The sequence below is a fragment of the Bos indicus genome, chromosome X (genome assembly GCF_029378745.1).
Source record: "Bos indicus isolate NIAB-ARS_2022 breed Sahiwal x Tharparkar chromosome X, NIAB-ARS_B.indTharparkar_mat_pri_1.0, whole genome shotgun sequence".
Taxonomy (NCBI): Eukaryota; Metazoa; Chordata; class Mammalia; order Artiodactyla; family Bovidae; genus Bos; species Bos indicus.
The window spans coordinates 81878929-81901740 of NC_091789.1; the positions used below are offsets into that span (position 1 = coordinate 81878929).

A 22812-nucleotide genomic window follows, 5' to 3' on the forward strand; every position below is an offset into this window, starting at 1 on the left:
TCAGTATAGGAATGGATAAGATAAATATGATACATCCTTAGTATCACAAAACTGTTAAAAAGAATGAGGTAGGTTTCTGTTATTGACATGAACAAGCCCCAGTTGTGTTAAGTGAAAAAAGCAACTCATATAGTATGGCCCCACTTTTGTTGGGGGAAAAAAAAAAGGTGTATGTTTAAGCATATAAATGTATCAGAAAAAGTTTGGAATGATACACAACACATGGTTCATGGTGATTGGCTCTGGGAAGGGAAATGAAGCAGGCATGAGGGATGATATTAATAAAAGACCCCTTTTATCACATGTTACTCTTTATGTCTTTACTATTGTTTGAATTTTTAAAATATGAAACATGCGTATCTATGTGTGTATATATATAAATCTGGTCCAGGATGCTGTCCTCTTCCATAATACCATTTACTACAACCTCTTATATGGAAACATCAGTGCTTCACCTGAGGAAGTATATGCAGTGGCAAAATTAGCTGGACTCCATGATGCAATTCTTCGAATGCCACATGGATATGACACCCAAGTAGGGGAACGAGGACTCAAGCTTTCAGGTAATCAAAGATTTTAGACCTGGCCCCCACTTATATTCACCCTTCAAACATTAATTTGTCAGAACCATTTACTAGAAAATGTAATGACAGAGTACAAACCTAATGCTTATCTAGTCTCTTTTGGCAAAGTTCCCAGTTTCCTGTCTATCACTGTAAACAATTCAACATGCTAGAAGTAACTGTTCCGAAATCATGCAGGTCTCTCTCTCTCTTTTTTTTTTTTTTTCCACTCACAGCTGCAAACACTGTAAGTGCTTAATAGGAAGTTACTGATACATGGTGAGATCAGTGTTAACTTCTTACCTTAAAGGAAAGCCAAGATCATCATTCATATGGGAAAGAAGTAAGAATAGAGACAAGTAATTTGATAGTAAATAATGTATCTTCTTATAGCTCAGCTGGTAAAGAATCTTCCTACAATGCAAGAGACCCCAGTTCAATTCCTTGCCCATTCCAGTGTTCATGGGCTTCCCTGGGGGCTCAGATGGTAAAGAATCCGCCTGCAGTGTGGGAGACCTGGGTTTGATCCCTGAGTTGGGAAGATCATGGAGGAGGGCTTGGGAACCCACTCCAGTATTCTTGCAAGGAGAATCCCCATGGACAGAGGAGCCTGGCATGCTACAGCCCATGGGGTTGCAAAGAGTCAGACATGACTGAGCAACTAAGCACAGCAGTGTATCTCCTCATAATTTCTTGATTATTATGGAATGTTTTCGATAACTTCAGACTTCCTTATACTTGGTATACTTCTTTATAGCCAGCTTCATTTTCCTGTCTTTGTTGGTTCAGTGACCAAGTAAATTTTAGGGCTTCTGCATTTTAAGTGTTTAATTATGAGATGATTATTAAGTTTTATAATGGATTATCCTAAAATGATTGAATTTTCTTGAGGATTCAGAAAAATGTTTCTTTGCCCTGAATTATTTGAGTTCTGAAAGTATGGTGTAACTAGTGCCTGAAAGTATTAATGTAACTTATATAAACATGCTACACTCTTTGCATTTACTCTTCATTCTAGTTTAGTTTGGGGGGGAGCTTTATAGATTAGGAATGAAGGTAAGAAAAAGAGAATGAAGAATATCCACATGAATTTTAATGAATCTTATTTCTCATTATAAACCAGCATCACAACATTGACTAGGTACATACTGTGTGCTAGCAGCTTGCAAGAATACTGGAGTGGGTAGCCATTCACTTCTCCAGGGGATCTTCCCAACTCAGGGATTGAAACTGAACCCTGGTCTCCTGCATTGCAGACAAATTCTTTACTGTCTGAGCCACCAGGGAATCTTATACTTCCAACCAAAGTTTTATGTAAGATTGATGGCCTTAGACCTCTGAGAGTCCCAATGAAGAAAGAAAGGTTGCTTTCTTTTCTTTAGAGTATATTTAGGAATAATTGTGGGTTTGTACATTGTGAAAGAAAAAGCATTGGACTGGGAATTAGTCGAGTCTTGTGAGATTCTGCCAGAACTTGCTCTGTGACCTCGAGCAAATCACTTAACTTTTCTGGGCCTCTGTAGTCTTTCTGTTTTAAAATTCTGCTGTGCTAAAGCCCTATAGCAAAGAACTAAGGTGAAATAAGAGGTCCTAGGATACAAGCTTAACATAGAAGAGTGCTGTGAAAATAATAGCTTTCTGTAAAAAAAAAAAAAAATCAGAATACTGGCTAAATGGTACTTTGTTATATTAAGAAATAAATTTAGATATTCATAGTTTCATGTCTTTAAGTTTTCAGACTTCATATATTGAATTTGTTTTTGGCTTGGTGTATTCTGTCATATTGGAATTTTTCTACCTGAAGTCATTGTTCATTGGGAAGTAATATAAAGTACATATAAAATAATGTATGTCATGAGCATATTTTTGGTGAGAGAAGTAATTCTAGAATCAAAATTATCACCTCCCCTCTTTGTTCTTTTCACCTGCCATGAAGTCAGAATCCAGAATTACATTAATGTTCCAGGGAATATAGTTTGTCAAGGGATATTATATATGAACATAGACTCTTAAAACTGGGTAAAATGAACAATAATCAAGAGTAAAACTAAATATTGAAGGTATTACTTGTTGGTTATGATTAATGGAAATACTAGAAATATAAAATATGTCTTTATATTATACTATCTTAAAATTTTCTTTACCAGGAGGAGAAAAGCAAAGAGTAGCAATTGCAAGAGCCATTTTGAAGAACCCCCCAGTCATTCTCTATGATGAAGCTACTTCATCATTAGATTCAATTACTGAAGAGGTAAATGATGGTGAAAACATAAAACTCTTCAATTCTCATTGCTTAACTTTTTTCCGTGGAAATTTCAGTAAGTAGCTACATTCTTTCGTATTTGGAATGAGCTTCAAAAGGAGGTGCTTAGCCCTTTTCTCCGATAAAGGAAGTATTGGTAGTAAGAATGCCAGTTTGCATTACATTATCACATATTTTAAGTCTGTTTGCAAATATATCTCCTTTTGAAACTATGTGGCACCTTTTGTTCTTATTGTATAATGTTTGCATCTTGCAAAGCTCTGGGAATCACCTAATCTGCCACATAATACACATTGAAACAAGTCATGTAAATGGTTCTGATACAGTACATACCAGAAAAACTTTCACTTATCATGGAGCAACTCAATAAGGTGCAAACTTGGCACACACAGCCTACAGTGCTGGTATCAATTTATGTTCATTTTACAACAAGTATTGTGAAGCTCTAAGATGTTATAAAATTGATGTCATGGTACTACCCAGAAACCACAGTAGACTTCATAACATCTTTGTATTAGACTAAAGACTTGACAGCAATCATAATATCATAAATGAATCCCCTTAATCTAGAACTGAAGATTGTGTCCATGGGATTTCCCAGGGAAGAATATTGGAGTTGGTTGTCATTTCCTTCTCCAAGTACTGAAGATAAGAGTGATGTAATTTGTCAGTTGCCTCCATTCACCTACATTTTACTTGAATATATAGTAAAACCATGTTGTTGAAGGATAGGGCTGAATTCAGCTTCACAACATGTATGACATATATTGATATTTGCATATGGAGTTAAGGTTCAGGGAATGCTAATTGTTCTGCCATATGTTTAAAACAGCTTAGTTTCTAAGTTGTTTAGCATGAGGATTTGTTCTATTTATTTTAAAAATTTGAAATTTTATTTATATATTTTTAATAGAATGACTTTTCTAAAAATTATTTATTTTTGGCTGCACTGGGTCTTTGTTGTGATGTGCAGGCTTTCACTAGTTGTGGCAAGCAGGGGCTGCTCTTCAGTGTGGTGCTCGGGCTTCTCTTATTGTGGAGCATAGGTTCTAGGCACCTGGGCTCAGTAACTGCAGCTCACAGGCCCTCGAGCTCAGTATTTGTGGCATGCAGGCTCAGTAGTTGTAGTGCACAGGCTTAGTTGCTCCATGGCATGTGAAATCTTCCCGGACCAGGGATCAAACCAATGTCTCCTGCATTGGTAGGCGAATTCCTATCCACTGTACCACCAGGGACGTCTGACATTTTATGTTACATATAGCATTGTATACATGTCAATCCCAAACTCCCAATCTAACCCTCCCCCCATTCTGCATATAAATATCATATGATGTTTATCTTTCTCTCACTTACTTCACTTAGTATAATAATCTTCAGGTTCATCCATGTTGCTGAAAATGGCATTATTTCATTCTTTTTAGTGGCTGAATGATATTCCATTGTGTATATATACCATATCTTCTTTATCCATTCATCTGTCAATAGACATTTAGGCTGCTTCAGGCCATGACTGTTGTGTAAGCAGTGCCGTAATGAATACTGGGGTACATATATCCTTTTGAACCATTTTATTTTCCAGATTATAGGATGGAGTGAGATGGCTGGATCATATTGTAGCTCTGTTTTTAGGTTTTGAGGGAACCTCTATACTGTTGACCATAGTGGCTGTACCATTTTACATTCCTACCAGCAGTGTACGAAGATTCTCCTTTCACCACACCCTCTCCAGCATTTATTGTTTCTAGACTTTTTGATGATGGCCATTCTAACTATTGTGAGGTGATACCTCATTGTAGTTTTGATTTGCATAATTGATGATGTCAAGAATCTTTTCATGTGCCTTTTGGCCATCAGTCTCCTTTGTAGAAATGTCTCTTTATGTCTTCTGTCCATTTTTTGATTCAGTTGTGTGTTTTTTTATATTGAGCTGCATGAGCTGTGTGTAAATTTTGGAGACTAATCCCTTGTCAGTAACATAATTTGCAAATATTCTCTCTCTTCTGTGGGTTGTCTTTTCATTTTGTTTATGGTTTCCTTTGTTGTGCGAAGCTTTTGTGTTTAGTTAGGTCTCATTTATTTTTTTTTTGTATTTCTATTACTCTGTGAGATGGATCAAAAGAGAGATTGCTGCAGTTTGTGTCAGCGTGTTCTGTTTATGTTTTCCTCTAAGAGTTTTATAGTATCTGATCTTAAATTTGGGTCTTTAATCCATTTTGAGTTTATTTTTATGTATGGTATTAAAGAATGTTCTGATTTCATTTTTTTACATATAGCTGTCCAATTTTCCCAGCACCATTTATTGAAGAGGCTATCTTTGCCCCATTGTATATTCCTGCCTCCTTTGTCAAAAATAAGGTATCCATAGATGCTTGGGTTTATCTCTGGGTTCTCTGTCCTGTTCCATTGGTCTGTATTTCTGTTTTTGTGCCAGTACCATAACTGTTTTGATTACTGTAGCTTTGTAGTATAGTCTGAAGCCAGGGAGCCCAGTTCTTCCAGCTCCATTTTTCTTTCTCAAGTTAGCTTAGTCTATTCAGGGATTTTTGTGGCTCCATACAAATTTTAAGATTTTTTGTCTAATTCTATGAAAAATGCCATTGATAATCTGATAGGGCTTGCACTGAATCTCTACATTGCCTTGGGTAGTATAAACATTTTGAAAATATTCTTTCAGTCCAAGAACTTGATCTCTCTCCATCTGTTTTTGTCATCTTTGATTTCCTTCATCATTATAGTTTTCTGCGTATAGGTCTTTTGCCTTCTTGCTACTGCTGCTGCTGCTAAGTCGCTTCAGTCGTGTCCCGCTCTGTGCAACCCCATAGACGACAGCCCAACAGGCTCTCCCGTCCCTGGGATTCTCCAGGAAAGAACACTGGAGTGGGTTGCCATTTCCTTCTCCAATGCGTGAAAGTGAAGTCACTCAGTCATATCCAACTCTTTGCGACTCCAGGGACTGCAGCCTACCAGGCTCCTCAGTCCATGGGATTTTCCAGGCAAGAATACTAGAGTGGGGTGCCATTGTCTTTGCCTTCTTAGGTATGTTTATTCCTAGGTATTCTTTTTTTACAGTGGTAAATGGGATTGTCACCTTAATTTCTTTTTCTGATCTTTTGTTGTTAGTATATAGGAATGCAAGAGATTTCTGTATCCTGCAACTTGACTAAATTCTTTGATTAGCTCTAGTAGTTTCCTGATTGCATCTTTAGGATTTTCAATGTATAAAATCATGTTATCTGCAAACAGTGACAGTTTTACTTCTTTTTCCATTTGGATTCCTTTTATTTATTTTTCTTCTCTGATTGCCATGGCTTGAACTTCCAAATAATGGAATAATTCAGTAATTATTGAATAATAATGGTGAATGTGGACACCTTTGTCTTGTTCCTGATCTTAACAGAAATGCTTTCAGTTTTTCACCATCGAGAATGATGTTTGCTCTGGGTCTGTCATATATGGCCTTTATTGTGTTGAGGATATGTTCCCTCTATGCTCATTTTCTGGAGAGTTTTTTTTAAATCATAAATGGGTATTGAATTTTGTGGAAATCTTTATCTGCATCTATTGAGATGACCATATGGTTTTTATTCTTCAGTTTGTTAATATGGTGTATCACAGTGATTGATTTGCATATATTGAAGAATCCTTAAATCACTGAGATAAATTCAACTTGATCATGTTGTATGGTCTGGTTTTGGTATCAGGATGATGGTGCCTTGTAGAATGAGCTTTGGGATGTTCCTCCCTCTGCAATTTTTTGAAAGATTTTGAGAAGGATAGATGTTAGCTTTTCTCTAAATATTTAATAGAGTTTGCCTGTGAAGCCATCTGGCCCTGGGCTTTTGTTTGTTTGTTAGAATATGTTTAATCACAGTTTAAATTCCAGTGCTTGTGATTGGTCTGTTCATATTTTCTATTTTTTCCTGGTTCAGTCTTGGAAGGTTATACTTTTCTAAGAATTTGTCCATTTCTTCCATGTTGTCCATTTTATTGGCATATAGTTGCTTGTAGTAGTTTCTTTGGAGAAGGAAATGGCAACCACTCCAGTACTCTTGCCTGGAAAATCCCATGGACGGAGGAGCCTGGTGGGCTGCAGTTCATGGGGTCACAAGGAGTCGGACACGACTGAGTGACTTCACTTTCACTTTTCACTTTCATGCATTGGAGAAGGAAATGAAAACCCACTCCAGTGTTCTTGCCTGGAGAATCTCAGGGACGGGGGAGCCTGGTGGGCTGCCGTCTATGGGGTCGCACAGAGTCGGCCACGACTGATGTGACTTAGCAGCAGTAGCAGCAGCATTAGTTTCTTATGATCCTTTGTGTTTCTGTAGTGTTGTAACTTCTTTTTCATTTCTAATGTTATTGATTCAAATCTTCTCCCTTTTTTTTTCCTTGAGTCTGGCTAAAGGTTTATCAATTTTGTTGATCACTCAAAGAACTAACTTTTAGTTTTATTGATCTTTGTTACTGTTTTCTTCATTTCTATTTCATTTATTTCTGCTCTGATGTTTATGATTTCTTTCCTTCTACTACTTAAGGGTTTTTTGTTATTCTTTCTCTAGCTTCTTTAGGTGTAAGGTTAGGTTGTTTATTTGCTATTTTTCTTGTGTCTTGAGGTAGGACTGAATTGCTGTGTAAACTTCTCTCTCTGAAATGCTTTTGCTGTATCCCAAAGGTTTTGGGTCATCATGTCTTCGTTGTCATTTGTTTCTAGATATTGTTTGGTTTCCTATTTTATTTCTTCAGTGACCTCTTGGTTATTTAGTAACATGTATTTTAGCCTCTGGGTGTTTTTGTTTTTTACAGTTTTTTTTTTTCTTTTTGTAATTGATTTCTAATCTCATAGTGTGGTCAGAAAAGATGCTTGATATGATTTCAGTTTTCTCAAATTTACTGCGGCTTGATTTGTGGCCCAAAATGTGATCTGTCCTGATGAATGTTCCTTGTGCACTTAAGAGGAAAGTATTTTCTGCTGCTTTCAGATGGAATGTCATGTAAATCTCAGTTAAGTCTGTCTTGAAGCTTGTATTTTCTTATTAATTTTCTGTCTGGATGTTCTGTCCACTGATGAGAGTGGGATGTTAAAGTCCCCCCACTATTATTGTGTTAATGTTGATTTTTCCTTTTTATGGCTCTTAGTATTTGCCTTATATATTGTGGTGCTCGTATATTGGATGCATATATATTTATAATTATTATATATTCTTCTTGGATTGATTCCTTGATCACTATGTAGTATCCTTCTTTGTCTCTTGTAACAGTCTTTATTTTACAGTCTGCTGCTTCTGATAGGAGTATGGCTACTCCAGCTTTCTTTTGATCTTTATTTGCATGGAATACCTTTTTCCATCCCCTCACTTTCAGTCTGTATGTGTTCCTAGGTCTGAAATTGGTCTCTCACAAACAGCATATGGAGTGGTCTTTTTTTGTATCTATTCAGCCAGTCTGTGTCTTTTGGTTGGAGCATTTAATCCATTCATATTTGAGGTAATTATCAATATATATATCCTTATTGCCATTTGTTCACTGTTTTGATTGTTTCGGATTTTTTTTTGTAGGTCTTTTTTCTTTTCTTCCTCTTTTGTTCTTTTGTGAATTGATGACTAACTTTAGTGTTGTGTTTGGATTCCTTTTTGTATGTGTATCTGTTAATATTTTAGATTTGTGGTATGTAGTTACCATGAGGTTTTGGTATGTGTCATGCTCAGTTGCTTCAGTTGTATCCAACTTTTTTGTGATCCCATGGACCATAGCCCACTAGACTCCTCTGTCCATGGGATTCTCCAGGCAGAAATACTGGAGTGGGTTGCCATTTCCTTCTCAAGGGGATCTTTCCAACCCAGGGACTGAGCCCAAGTCTCTTGTGTCTCCTGCATTGTAGATGGATTGTTTACTGTTGCGCCACCAGGGAAGCCTGGTTTTGATAAAGCAGTCTTTATATTAGCAATATTGTTTTAAGTTGTGGGTCTTTTAATTTCAAATTTGTTCCCAATACCCTGCATTGTGTTCTCCTCTTCTCACAGTTGCTGGCTTTGATATCATATTTTTGTGTAGATTGTTTCCTTCCTTTAATGTATATTTGCCTTTAGGAGTGAGTTTTTCCATTCATAATTTTCCTGTTTCTATTTGTGGCCTTTTCTTTTCTGCTTAGAGAAGTAACTTAAGTAATTGTTGCAAAGCCAGTCTAGTGATATTGAATTCTCTTAGCTTTAACTTTTCTGCAAAGCTTTTGGTTTATCCATCAAATGTGAATGAGAACCTTGCTGGGTAGAATATTCTTGGTTGTAGGTTATTCCCTTTCATCGCTTTAAATATATTGTGCCAATCCCTTCTGAACTGCAGAGTTTCTATTGAGAAATAACTTATAACCTTAAAGAGTTCCCTTGTATGTTATTTGTTGCTTTTAGTATTTTTTTGTCTTTAATTTTTGTCAAGTTGAATACTATGTGTCTCGGTATATCCCTCCTTGGTTTATCCTGCCTGGGACTCCCTGTGCTTCCTGGACTTGGATGACTGTTTCCTTTCCCATGTCAGGGAAGTTTTCAGCTATTGTCTCTTGAAAATATTTTCTCACGTCCTTTTTCTCTCTTGTCCTTCTGGGACTCCTATAATGTGAATATTGTTATGTTTAATATTGGCCCAGAAGTCTCTTAGACTAACTTCATTTCTTTTCAATTTTTTTTTTCTTTACTCTGTTCCACATCAGTGATTTCTACCATTCTGTCTTTCTGGTCACTTATCTCTTCTTCTGCCTCAGTTATTCTGCTGTTGATTCTTTCCAATGTATTTTTCATTTCAGTTACTGTATTATTCATCTCTGTTCTTTAGTTCCTTTGGGTCTTTGTTAAACCTTTCTTGCATTTTCTCAATCTTTGGTCTTTTTTTTTTTTTTCCTCTCAAGATCTTGGATCATCTTCACTATCGTTTTCTGAGTTATTTTTCCAGTAGGTGTCTATCTCCACTTAGTTTTTCTTCTGGGGTTTTATCTTGTTCTCTAGGACATATTCCTCTGCCATCTCACTTTATCTAACTTTCTGTGATTGTGGTTTCTGTTCTGCAAGCTGCAGGATTGTAGTTCATCTTGCTTCTGCTCTTTGGTGGATACAGCTGTCTAAGGAGCTTGTGTAGGCTTCCTGATGGGAGGGGCTAGTTCCTGCCCTGTGGTGAGTGGATCTGGGTCTTGTCCCTCTGGTGGGCAGGGCCATGCTCATGGAGACTTGAAGCCACTTGTATATGGTGGGGTGGGGTTAATGGTGGCCTCCTGGTAGGCTCACGTCAATGAGTACTCCACAGATCTGCCACTGCCAGTGTCTTTATCCCCATAGTGAACCACAGCTGCCACCTGCCTCTGCAGGAGACCCTCTAGTATTAGCAGGTAGGTCTTGCATAGTATCTTATGAAGTCACTTCTTTTTTATCCTGGGTCCTGGTGTGCACACAACCTTGTGTCTGTCCTCCAAGAGTGGCATTTCTGCTTTCCCCATCTCTTTGGAACTAGGCTGGGAAGCCTGGTGTGAAACTTAGGACTTTCACTCCTGTGGAAGAACTTCTGTGGTATAATTTTTATCATGTTGTGCCCCTCCTACCATCTTGTTGTGTCTTCTTTGCCTTTGGATGTAGGGTATCTTTTTTGCTAGGTTCAAGATTTTTTTTTTTTTTTTTTGCCTTTGGTTGTTCATCAGTTGGTTGTGATTTTGGTGTTTATGTAAGAGTGAGCTCATGTCTTTCTACTCTGCCATCTTGAGCTAATTTGACAATTTGTTATATTTAAAGAGAACCTTAAGCTGCATTAGACCCCATTCATGAGCAGACTAGAATCTGCTTACAAGAACTTTAAATCTAAAAATGTGTCATCCACATCTATCGCAAATTTGGAGTCCCCACAACAGTCATTATTTGAGTCACATACCTTTATTATCTCAAGGAGCATAATCCATTAATTGCCAGCAGAGAAGAGGGAATGAGTTATCAGAAGATTTAGTAAATTTGAATCGATCTTTTAAAAAGGTCCAGAGCATCATTAGGATAGCAGTTTAAGTTCTTGAGTGTAAAGATAGAGGAGTTGCCTTAAGCATCATAGTTTTTCTTAGAAGATTTTCAGTCTGCACTTGATTTTCAGTCTGCCATAGTAAAGTTTAAGGTCTTCTTTTCCTGGGTAACCATCTACTCAGGTAATTTTATTCCTTTAATAAATATAGTGATTAGAGATACCTATAGGAAGACATTGGTCCTATCCCCATCCCCCATGTTGCTATTTCCATCTAGCAAGTTGTACTTAGACCCAGGTATCCAAGTATAGCTGAATATATATACAGCTGCCTTACTTTTTTGTTATTTTTGTTTATTGGTTAAGTTGTGTCTCTTTTGTGACACCATGGACTGTAGCCCACCAGGCTCTTCTGTCCAAGGGGTTTCCCAGGCAAGAATTCTGGAGTGGGTTACCATTTACTTCTCCAGGGAGTTGTGCCAACCCAGGTGTCAAACCTGTGTCTCCTGCCTTGCAGGTGGATTCTTTACCACTGAGCCACCAGGGAAGCTCTCTCTTACATTTTACAGACAGTAAGCAAAAAAAAAAAAAAAAGTGTATTTTCCAAAATACCTTAAGAAGTCAGAATACTTCTGAAAAAGAAGTTTCTTCAAGTTAAACATGAACAGTTGTCCTTGTCAATCTTTCTGTCCTCTGAGTTAGAACTAAGGAAAAGCAAATGCTCCTGTGTTCTCTTTTCTTGATTTTTTAAAATTTCTCTGCATCCTATCACTTGGTTGCCTCCTTATTTTGTTTTTGCTCTCATTGGTCAGATAAACATCATATCTGACTATGCTCCTGCCATCAGTGGATTCATTTTATTTGTTTGTTTTTAAGTATGGGAAATCTCCACCTTATCCCAAACTAATTTAAAGAAGTGGTTGCTTATCTTTAACTTTTTCCATGATAATGTGGTCATATTTGCCTTCCCTCTCTGATTGATTTAGTTTCTTCTTCGTAACTATTAGATTGGGTAGAATATTTGGTAGTGGTATAAAGTTTATATAACAAAATTAACTGGCATTTTATATGTTCTTTTAAAAAATATATGGTTCTTTTAATTTACATTTACCTAATAGATAAATCTCCCCCGCTTACTATTCTTGTTGTCAAACTTGCAGACTATTCTTGGTGCCATGAGGGATGCAGTGAAACATAGAACTTCTATTTTCATTGCACACAGATTGTCAACAGTGGTTGATGCAGATGAAATTATTGTCTTGAACCAGGTAAGATATTTAACTTTAAAGTTCAGTGTTTGAAGTACATTAGAAATTGTTGCAAACACAAGCAACTTACATTGTTTCTAAAGAAATTTTTAGACTTTGTGTTCTTTGAATAAGATTGAATCCTGATAGGATTCCATTTTTACCTCTATTGATAGGAACAACCTATGCCACTTACAAAAATGAATAAAATGTATTAATTCACTCTTTTTTTTTTGCTGAGACATGCAGAGAATTTTTATTTATCACATTTGTTAATACTTAAGTTTTACTTGTAGAACAGTCACCAATAGAAGAGCAGGCTGTTAGTAGGTATTAGTAGGGTTCAGTCAGGGATCTAGCATAGCATCTAGGAAGTACACAGGAGGTGGTTTAACAGGGAGATGGTTCAATAGAGAGGGGTCATAGCTCTCAAATGCCAACTTTTGTTACAGTAAGCTGTCAGTCACTGTTTATTTAGATGCTTTGGTTAGTTGATACACTACATATTTTTCAATCAGGGATTACTTTTGTTGTTTTTTGTTTGTTTAAAAAAATTTTTTTTTCAGTTATCTTTAGAGGTTAGGTGTTGGGGCCCATCCCCCAACAACAGAATAGTATTATTAGAAGTTCCTGCTGCTGCTGCTAAGTCACTTCAGTCACGTCCGACTCTGTGTGACCCCATAGACGGCAGCCCACCAGGCTCCCCCATCCCTGGGATTCTCCAGGCTTCCTAAGACCGGCAGTTCCAGCATGTGAAGTGTGATAGGACATAGCCAGGAAGATGAGAAATTGAAGTCATCATCTAGAGGTTATATAGTCCATCCCTGTTGCTCCTTGCAGCCTGCAGGTCCTCTTAGCCGCCCTCTCCATTAAACCCATTAACATGCAGGATCCTCATTTGCTTCACAATGGTGCTTTTTCCAGATTCACCACCAGCAGCAGATGGTGGTGCATGGTCCGGTAGACCTGCTTGTCCTTCTGCAGCTGCTTCTTAATCTTGTTGGCCTCACGCTGCTCCTTCTCCTTGTTGTGCTGGTCCTCAGTCTTTCTGTTTTCAAGACAGCCCGTGGCAGCGGGGCCAAGAGGGCTGGGGCAGCACCAGCCGGGCAGGCAGGGCGAGCGCAAACTTGGCTCCTCTGGGAGGAGCACCAAGGGAGGGCGGTGTTTCTGTGGCCGAGTGGAGCTAGTGGCTCCCAGCCCATTGAGCTGGAGTGCAGGGGTCTAATGGCTGCCGCGGAGTCAGATGGACTTGAGCTGGAGCTGCGGGGGCTGCTGCCACCACCGCCACCACTCTTATTGCCAGAGCTCTTCAGCGGGTGCAGGGAAGGGGAGGTGGAGGCTGCAAAGGGGGTGGAAGGAGGAGGAGGAAGAGGGATGAGGAGCTTAATTCACACTTTATTAACATTTTAAAAGCAAAGTTAGATGAGGAAAGCTTTAAATCCTAATATGTTAGAAACAGTTTTAAAGGTTTTGTATTTAAAACAATTTTTCTGCATTCATTTTTGCTCTGTACAGAATATTTGCTTAATGTCTTCAGTGTATTTCATATTTTCATTTTCCTAATACCTGCACACACCCTTGATGTTTAAAAGAAAATTACCATAAAATAAAGTGGTCATTTTCAAACATGGCCATTTTTATTTTGTATTTTTCCTCATGAAGAAACTAAGACAAATGACAGCCTACTTTATTTCTCTGAGGGAATTACTATAAGAGTGTACTCTCTAAATATTCTGAACAGATCAGAGTGCCACTATTGCAATTAGTAGATTTGAAAATTGTAATAGTTTTACTTTTTTCCTCTCTGTAGGGCTATTTTATCTCCACCCACCTTTGTACTTGATTATTTCTAATGATGTTCTCTATGTTTATTTTTACTGTCTAACAAGTAAACCTTCAATTCTTTATCATTTTGAAAGCATAAGTACTGGGAGTTGAGAGCAAAAGCATTCTCCTCTACATTCTGTACTGAGAGAATTTTTTGCATCACTAAAATTTCTTATAGGATGTTTACTTCCATGTTATGTATATTGTTTCTTTTTTATGTTACCACTTACTCAAAAATGCTAATATTCACTAAAGAGTAAACTGATTTTTTTCAGTATGATTGTCCAGAATGTCTCAAGTGGGAAGATTTATAAATATACTTTATTATCTCATTGATGTTTAAGTATCTGAAGTAAAATCTGCTCTTGTGCTTTTTACTAAACTTTTCAATTGTATGCCATCATGTACATAGAGCCTTTTCTTATAAATATAAAACAAAAGTACCTTAACAAGTATAAGCCATAGGACTGGAAAATGTAAGTTTTCATTCCAGTGCCAAAGACTGTTAAACTACTGTACAGTTGAGCTCACTTCACGTGCTAGTAAGGTTATACTCAGCATCTTTCCAGCTAGGTCTCAGCAGTATGTGAACCGAGAACTTCCAGATGTACAAGCTTCATTTAGAAAGGGCAGAGGAACCAGAGATCAAATTGCCAACATTCACTGAATCATGCAGAAAGCAAGGGAGTTATAGAAAAACATCGACCTCTGCTTCGTTGACTACACTAAAGTCTTTGACTATGTGGATCACAGCAAACTGGAAAAGTCTTAAAGTGATAGTAATACCAGACCACCTTACCTGTCTCCTGAGAAACCTGTATGTGGGTCAAGAAGCATACAAGACATGGAACAACTGACTGGTTCAAAATTGGGAAAGGAGTATGACAGGCTGTATATTGTCACCCTGTTTATTTAACTTATATGCAGAGTACGTCATGAGAAATGACAGGCTGGATAAATCACAAGCTGGAATCAAGACTGCCAGGAAAAATATCAACACCCTCAGATATGCATATGATACCACTCTAATGGCAGAAAGTGAAGAGGCACTAAAGAGCCTCTTGATGAGGGTGAAAGAGGAGAGTGAAAAAAACTGAATTTAAAAAAATATATGAATTTAAAGCAAATGGAAAGAAGTAAAACTATCTGCATAAAGAATTGATAACATAACCATGCAGAAGAAAAAGAGAATGCAAAACTAACCCAAATAATAACTTTTGCACACATTACTCTTATTTTTTAGCCTTAGTAGAATATAAGGATAAAGATAACTCAGATTTGAGTACGTTTGTTGTTGGTAGTATGGGAGTAGCTATTTTGAAACTGTTTTCTGTATATCGTAAGACTGAGCATATGAGTTAATATATTGATGTTGTTGAGAAATAAAGGTCTTATTTGGGAGAAGAAAGATAGAGATATGGAATAGGAGAACCGGAGGAAGAACCTTTTGATGTTATATTGGGACAGAATTATCAATATTAGTTTATGATGAAAAAAAAGTTCCTAACTCTGTTCAGGGAAAGAAAAGGTCTAGAAGCAATGAAATCCCAGAAGTAATGAGTATGACTAGCACCTAGATCTTACACAAAATGCTGTTCCTCAACAAAAAGAATCAAGGAGCATTTTGAGTGGATTCCCACTGGCCAAATGTGGGATAATTTGAACATTAAAAAAAATGATACTTGTGAATTACAACACACTGAATAAAAAGAAAATCTATAATTCTATAGTAATGCTTAGGGAAAGCTCTTCTTTAAAAATGAAATCTTGCCACTTACAACAACATTAATGGACCTAAAGTGTATTATGCCAAGCCAAATGAAAATACATCAGAGAAAAATATATACCTTATGATTTTACTCATATGTGGAGTCTAAAAAAACTGAGCAAATGAACAAACAACAGAAACAGACCCATAGATACAGAGAACACACTGGTGATTGCCAGAGGGGAGAGAGTGGGGAGATAGATGTAATAGGTGAAGGGTATTAAGAGGTACAAACTAAGTCATAGGGACGTAATTTACACATAAGGAATATAGTCAATAATAACTTTGTATGGTGACAGATGGTAACTGAACTTAGGTGATCACTTCATAATATATAAAAACAATCACTGTGTTATACATCTGAAACTTATATTATATGCTTTCTTTTGTTTTAATTGGGATGTAGTTGCTTTACAAAGTTGTACAACAAAGTGAATTAGCTGTATGTATACATATATCCTACATCTGATAGATAGAGTGCCTGATGAACTATGGAATGAGGTTTGTGACATTGTACAGGAGACAGGGAACAAGACCATCCCCATGGAAAAGAAATGCAAAAAAGCAAAATGGCTGTCTGGGGAGACCTTACAAATAGCTGTGAAAAGAAGAGAAGTGAAAAGCAAAGGAGAAAAGGAAAGATATAAACATCTGAATGCAGAGTTCCAAAGAATAGCAAGAAGAGATAAGAAAGCCTTCTTCAGCGATCAATGCAAAGAAATAAAGGAAAGCAACAGAATGGGAAAGACTAGGGATCTCTTCAAGAAAATCAGAGATACCAAAGGAACATTTCATGCAAAGATGGGCTCGATAAAGGACAGAAATGGTATGGACCTAACAGAAACAGAAGATACTAAGAAGAGATGGCAAGAATACACAGAACTGTACAAAAAAAGATCTTCACGACCCAGATAATCACAATGGTGTGATCACTGACCTAGAGCCAGACATTCTAGAATGTGAAGTCACGTGGGCCTTAGAAAGCATCACTACAAACAAAGCTAGTGGAGGTGATGGAATTCCAGTTGAGCTATTCCAAATCCTGAAAGATGATGCTGTGAAAGTGCTGCACTCAATATGCCAGCAAATTTGGAAAACTGAGCAGTGGCCACAGGACTGGAAAAGGTCAGTTTTCATTCCAATCCCAAAAAAAGGCAATGCCAAATAATGCTCAAACTACCACACAATTGCACTCATCTTACACGCTAGTAAAGTAATGCTCAAAATTCTCCAAGCCAGGCTTCAGCAATATGTGAACCATGAACTTCTTGATGTTCAATCTGCTTTTAGAAAAGGCAGGGGAACCAGAGATCAAATTGCCAACATCCACTGGATCATGGAAAAAGCAAGAGAGTTCCAAAAAAGCATCTATTTCTGCTTTATGACTGTGTGGATCACAATAAACTGTGGAAAATTCTGAAAGAGATGGGAATACCAGACCACCTGATCTGCCTCTTGAGAAATTTGTATGCAGGTCATGAAGCAACAGTTAGAACTGGACATGGAACAACAGACTGGTTCCAAATAGGAAAAGGAGTACGTCAAGGCTGTATATTGTCACCCTATTTATTTAACTTATATGCAGAGTACATCCTGAGAAACGCTGGACTGGAAGAAACACAAGCTGGAATCAAGATTGCCGGGAGAAATATCAATAACCTCAGATATGCAGATGGCACCACCCTTATGGCAGAAAGTGAAGAGGAACTCAAAAGCCTCTTGATAAAGGTGAAAGTGGAGAGTGAAAAAGTTGGCTTAAAGCTCAACATTCAGAAAACGAAGATCATGGCATCCGGTCCCATCACTTCATGGGAAATAGATGGGGAAACAGTGGAAACAGTGTCAGACTTTATTTTTCTGGGCTCCAAAATCACTGCAGATGGTGACTGCAGCCATGAAATTAAAAGCCGCTTACTCCTTGGCAGGAAAGTTGTGACCAACCTAGATAGCATATTGAAAAGCAGAGACATTACTTTGCCGACAAAGGTCCGTCTAGTCAAGGCTATGGTTTTTCCTGTGGTCATGTATGGATGTGAGAGTTGGACTGTGACGAAGGCTGAGTGCCAAAGAATTGATGCTTTTGAACTGTGGTGTTGGAGAAGACTCTTGAGAGTCCCTTGGACTGCAAGGAGATCTACCCAGTCCATTCTGAAGGAGATTAGCCCTGGGATTTCTTTGGAAGGGATGATGCTAAAGCTGAAACTCCAGTACTTTGGCCACCTCATGTGAAGAGTTGACTCATTGGAAAAGATTCTGATGCTGGGAGGGATTGGGGGCAAGAGAAGAAGGGGATGACAGAGAATGAGATGGCTGGATGGCATCACTGACTCGATGGACGTGAGTCTGAGTGAATTCCAGGAGTTGGTGATGGACAGGGAGGCGTGGCGTGCTGTGATTCATGGGGTCGCAAAGAGTCGGACATGACTGAGCGACTGATCTGATCTGATACATATATCCTCTCCTTCAAGGCCCTCCATCCCACCCAATACTGTATGGTAATTGTAACTCATTTAAAAAAAAAAAAGAATATTAACACACATGTAAGGAATGATACGTTTAGAAAATCATTTTACAGCCACCATTGTAGTAAAAGATTTAGATAAATATCATCGTTTGCTAAAACCATATGGTAAAAAACTATTGGGGAATAGAATAGTCACTTAACCCATAGATTACTTTTCTACTACAAAGAAAAAAATACCTTTAAAATAGAGAAATCTGGTAGACACTTCCTTAAAGAAATGATCACTTAATATCATTCATCTTGGAGGAAACTGATATCATACATCTCCTAATATGATACACTGAGGACATATCATCACCTATATTGTATTTCAGCAAAAATGTTTAGCCTAGATCTAAGAATCAGGAAAAACTAGAGAAATACAACTTGAAGTGCATTCTTTAGAAAATAAGCCTGGATATTTTAGAAATGTTACTGTCACTCACACAGACTAGAAAACTTACAAATTCAACCTGTTGATCCTGATTGAATCCTAGATGGGGAAAAAAAAAAAAAAAATATATATATATATATATATAGAATATTATTGGGATCATTGGTAAAATCTGAATATGGACTATAAATTAGATGAATTTCTTGGGTGTGATATAGTTGTATTCCAGTCATATAGGAGAATGTCCTTATTTTCAGGTGTGTGTGTGTACAAGCTCAGTCGTGTCCAACTTTTTGTGACCCTATGGACTGCAGCCTGCCAGGCTTCTCTGTCCATGGAATTTTCCAGGCAGGAATACTGGAGCAGGTTGCCATTTCCTTCTTCAGGGGATCTTCCCAACCCAAGGATCAAACCTTTCATCTCCTGCATTGGCAGGCGGATTCTTTACCACTAGTGCCACCTGGGAAGCCCTTTCAGGAGACACATGCTAATGAAATACTTAGGGGTGAAATGTTATGGTGTCCACAATTCATTCTTAAATAATTTAGCAAAAAGTAGTATAAATTTAGAGATAGGATCAAGTGAGAGAAAGCAAATGTGGAAAAAGTAACAGTTGCTAACCCAGGAGAAGCATATATAGGTGTTTATTTTTACCATTCTTGCATCATTTCAAATTTGAAATGGGGTGGTAAATAAATAAGAAACAATTGGAGAACAAGAGATTTTGGAAATCAAAACTGTCATTGCTGAAATAAAGTCAAGGAAATTTCTAAAGAGTAAAACAAAAAAAGAGAAAATAGAGGAAAGATTTGAAAACAAGAAAATTAGTCTAAGAGGTCCAACATTTGACTAGTGGTGGTTCTAGAAAAAGGGAGTCAGAAAAAGGAAGGGTATAACCAAAGACTAATATCCCCCAAATGTCCAGAACTTCAGAGCATAAGTTTTCAGATTAAAAGGGCCTAGCAACAATAACCTGGTGTACGAGACAGCAAAAGAGACACTGATGTATAGAACAGTCTTATGGACTCTGTGGGAGAGGGAGAGGGTGGGAAGATTTGGGAGAATGGCAGTGAAACATGTAAAATATCATGTAGGAAACGAGTTGCCAGTCCAGGTTCGATGCACGATGCTGGATGCTTGGGGATGGTGCACTGGGACGGCCCAGAGGGATGGTATGGGGAGGGAGGAGGGAGGAGGGTTCGGGATGGGGAACACATGTATACCTGAGGCAGATTCATTTTGATATTTGGCAAGACGAATACAATTATGTAAAGGTTAAAAATAAAATAAAATTAGGAAAAAAATAAAATAAAAGGGCCTAGCAAGTACCCACCACAATAAACGGAAGGAGGAAAAAGAATAGACAAATTATAAAATTTCAGAATTGAGGATAAGGAAAACAGCTTAAAAGCTGTGAGAGAAATATCTTCCAGTGGGGGTGCTAAATAATAGATTACATAACATAGTCGATAATGAGAAAAACACTGTTCAGACAAACTTAAAGTTTAGAGTGAATTAGTGACGTAGAACAGAGAAGGCAATGGCATCCCACTCCAGTACTCTTGCCTGGAAAATCCCACGGACGAGGAGCCTGGTAGGCTGCAGTCCATGGGGTCGCTAAGAGTCGGACACGACTGAGCGACTTCACTTTCACTTTTCACTTTCACGCATTGGAGAAGGAAATGGCAACCCACTCCAGTGTTCTTGCCTGGAGAATCCCAGGGACGGGGAAGCCTGGTGGGCTGCCGTCTATGGGGTCGCACAGAGTCGGACACTACTGAAGCGACTTAGCAGCAGCAGCAGCAGTGACATAGAAAACTAAGCAAATGGAAAAACAAGGCAATTACTAAGTCCAGGAAGAATAAGAAATTAGGAGAAAATATATATAAAGTCCTAGTACCTGACAACAGGTAATATTTACATAGTTATGATAAAGCAAACATTGTATATTAAATAACATTTATTATACAACCAATATTATTAGAAGAGTGAATTTGAGGCATGGGAAAGTGGAATAGTTGAAAGTGCTGGATCTCATTAATATGTATCTGTGTATGTAAATGCCAGAATAAATAGCTACAAATTGGGGGATAAGAAGGAGGTATTCAAGGGTAGAGAAGGAGGAGACAAAAGAATGTACTTTTTATCAGCTTTGTAATTATTTTTAAGCTATGTACATTTATGCTTTAATACAAGTAAAAATAATTTAAACTACACAATTTTACTACAGGATAAATTTTTGTAATTTATTTCATTAGTTGTCTGCAAAAATAGTTCCCATTCTTTCTAATACTTTTGGATGCAGCTTTCATAGAAGATTTTTTTAATTGATGTATAATTCATGTGTTAGTGATTCAGGGTTTTTTTTTTCAGATTATATTCCACTGTAAGTTACTATAAGATATTGAATACAATTCTCTGTGAGTGAAAAGAAAGTGTTAGTCGCTCAGTCATGTCTGACTGTTTGTGACCCCATGGAATGTAGCCTGCCAGGCTCCTCTGTCCATGGAATTCTCCAGGCAAGAATACTGGAGTGGGTAGCCATTCCATTCTCCAGGGGATCTTCTCAACCCAGGGATTGAACCTGGGTCTTGTGCACTACTGGCGGATTCTTTACTGTGTGAGCCACCAGGGAAGTCCCTGTGCTATTAAGTAAATCCTTTTTGCTTATGTATTTTATATATAGTAGTTTGTATCTATTAACTCCATACTCCTACTGTCCTTTTGCCCTCCATGTCCCCTTTAGTAACCATAAATTTGTTTTCTGTATCTGTGCATTGAGAATTTTATTTTGTTTTTTTTTTACAGTGGTAAATAAAAAAGTATAAAATATGTAACCATGGGGACTTTTATGCCAATGAAGTTGTCCACACACCTTGGGATTGAGGACTACATGCAGGATCCAGAGGAATTCAAATAGAGCAAAATAATTCTTAGACTCTCCAGCCAGAAATCAAGGAGATGCTTAAATTAACCGCTCAGAAGTGGGCACATACAAATTTCAGTTATTTAGCTTAAGGTTATATTTTTAAAGGTCATATCACCAGGAACACCACTGAAAGTGACAAAATTACTTTTGTCTTCCAGTATGTTTAACAGTATCTCTCAAGAGACAAATTAATTGTAGATATAAGAATTTGACATCAATACCAAACCTATGCAGTGTTAAGTTTAATAGCTATTGTTAAGAAAAATAGCTACTGGAAGAAATAAACATCATGGAGAAATCTTGTTTATTTCAAAGTACACATAGGGTTTTGGCATATTATTTTTAAATCCTTTAAATCTCTGTATAACAGTGCTTTTGATTTAAATTTGATTTACTGATTACAGAAAATACCACTTTTAGAAAATCTTCACCTTTCTTTTCTGCTCTTCAAAATGAAAAATAAAACATTCAGACTGTATTTTCTTTAAGTGAAATACTTTATGTTATATAGAATTTCATAGCTTTTTGGTTTTTTATCATACTGGTAGCTCAACAGTAATGAAGGCATTCCTACCTTGATTTTTCCCACATATACTGTAATTAAAAAATTGGGGAAAGTATTTTAATGAATGCAGTCTTTCAAAATTCTTACTTGGAAAGTATTATGTGTTTTCAATTATTATGCTAGTTATATGACTTTGTCTATGTTTCTCTTATTTTTGCTTATTAGGGTAAGGTAGCTGAACGTGGTACCCACCATGATTTGCTTGCTAACCCTAGCAGTATCTATTCAGAAATGTGGCATACACAGAGCAGCCGTGTGCAGAACCATGATAACCCCAAATGGGATGCAAAGAAAGAAAATGTGTCCAAAGAGGAAGAAAGGAAGAGACTACAAGAAGAAATTGTCAACAGTGTCAAAGGCTGTGGAAACTGTTCCTGCTAAGTCACATGAAATATTTTCTTTTCTTCTTTTCTTCCTTTCTTCCTTCGTCCTTCCCTTACTCCCTCCCTCCCTCTCTCCTTTCTTTCCTTCCTTTCTTCCTCTTTTTACCTTGACTACACATTTGCACTGAAGCAGAATTGTTTTATTAAAAAAAATCAGACATTCCCATTTTCTATAGTCCTTCTTTTAGATAAGATTTATTTGAAAAGGGAATTGAGTTTTACATCTTTCACAGTCTATTTGATGTGGCATCTATATTTATCTCCTAATTATTTTCTTGTTACTGCCTTAGTTGTGGTCAAAGCATAATTGTTGTTACTACTTGACTTTACCCCATTTCCATTTTTGAGGCCTGACAGTCATTTGATATCCATAACCAGATAAATCAG

The 22812-nt window shown here is 37.4% G+C and overlaps 1 protein-coding gene and 1 pseudogene across 1 annotated transcript in view; one reads left to right on the forward strand and one right to left on the reverse strand.

The window, feature by feature from the left end:
• The window catches only part of ABCB7 (ATP binding cassette subfamily B member 7), a 158554-nt gene extending 135963 nt beyond the window's left edge, over positions 1 to 22591 (forward strand). The window contains exons 13-16 of the mRNA XM_019956073.2: positions 392 to 563; positions 2711 to 2814; positions 11970 to 12077; positions 22208 to 22591. Of these exons, the coding sequence (XP_019811632.1) occupies positions 392 to 563; positions 2711 to 2814; positions 11970 to 12077; positions 22208 to 22423 (600 nt within the window). The 3' untranslated portion in view covers positions 22424 to 22591. The remainder of the gene's footprint in view (positions 1 to 391; positions 564 to 2710; positions 2815 to 11969; positions 12078 to 22207) is intronic.
• LOC109554748 (guanine nucleotide-binding protein G(s) subunit alpha pseudogene) lies at positions 12859 to 14043 on the reverse strand (annotated as a pseudogene).
• Positions 22592 to 22812: the final 221 nt, after the last annotated feature.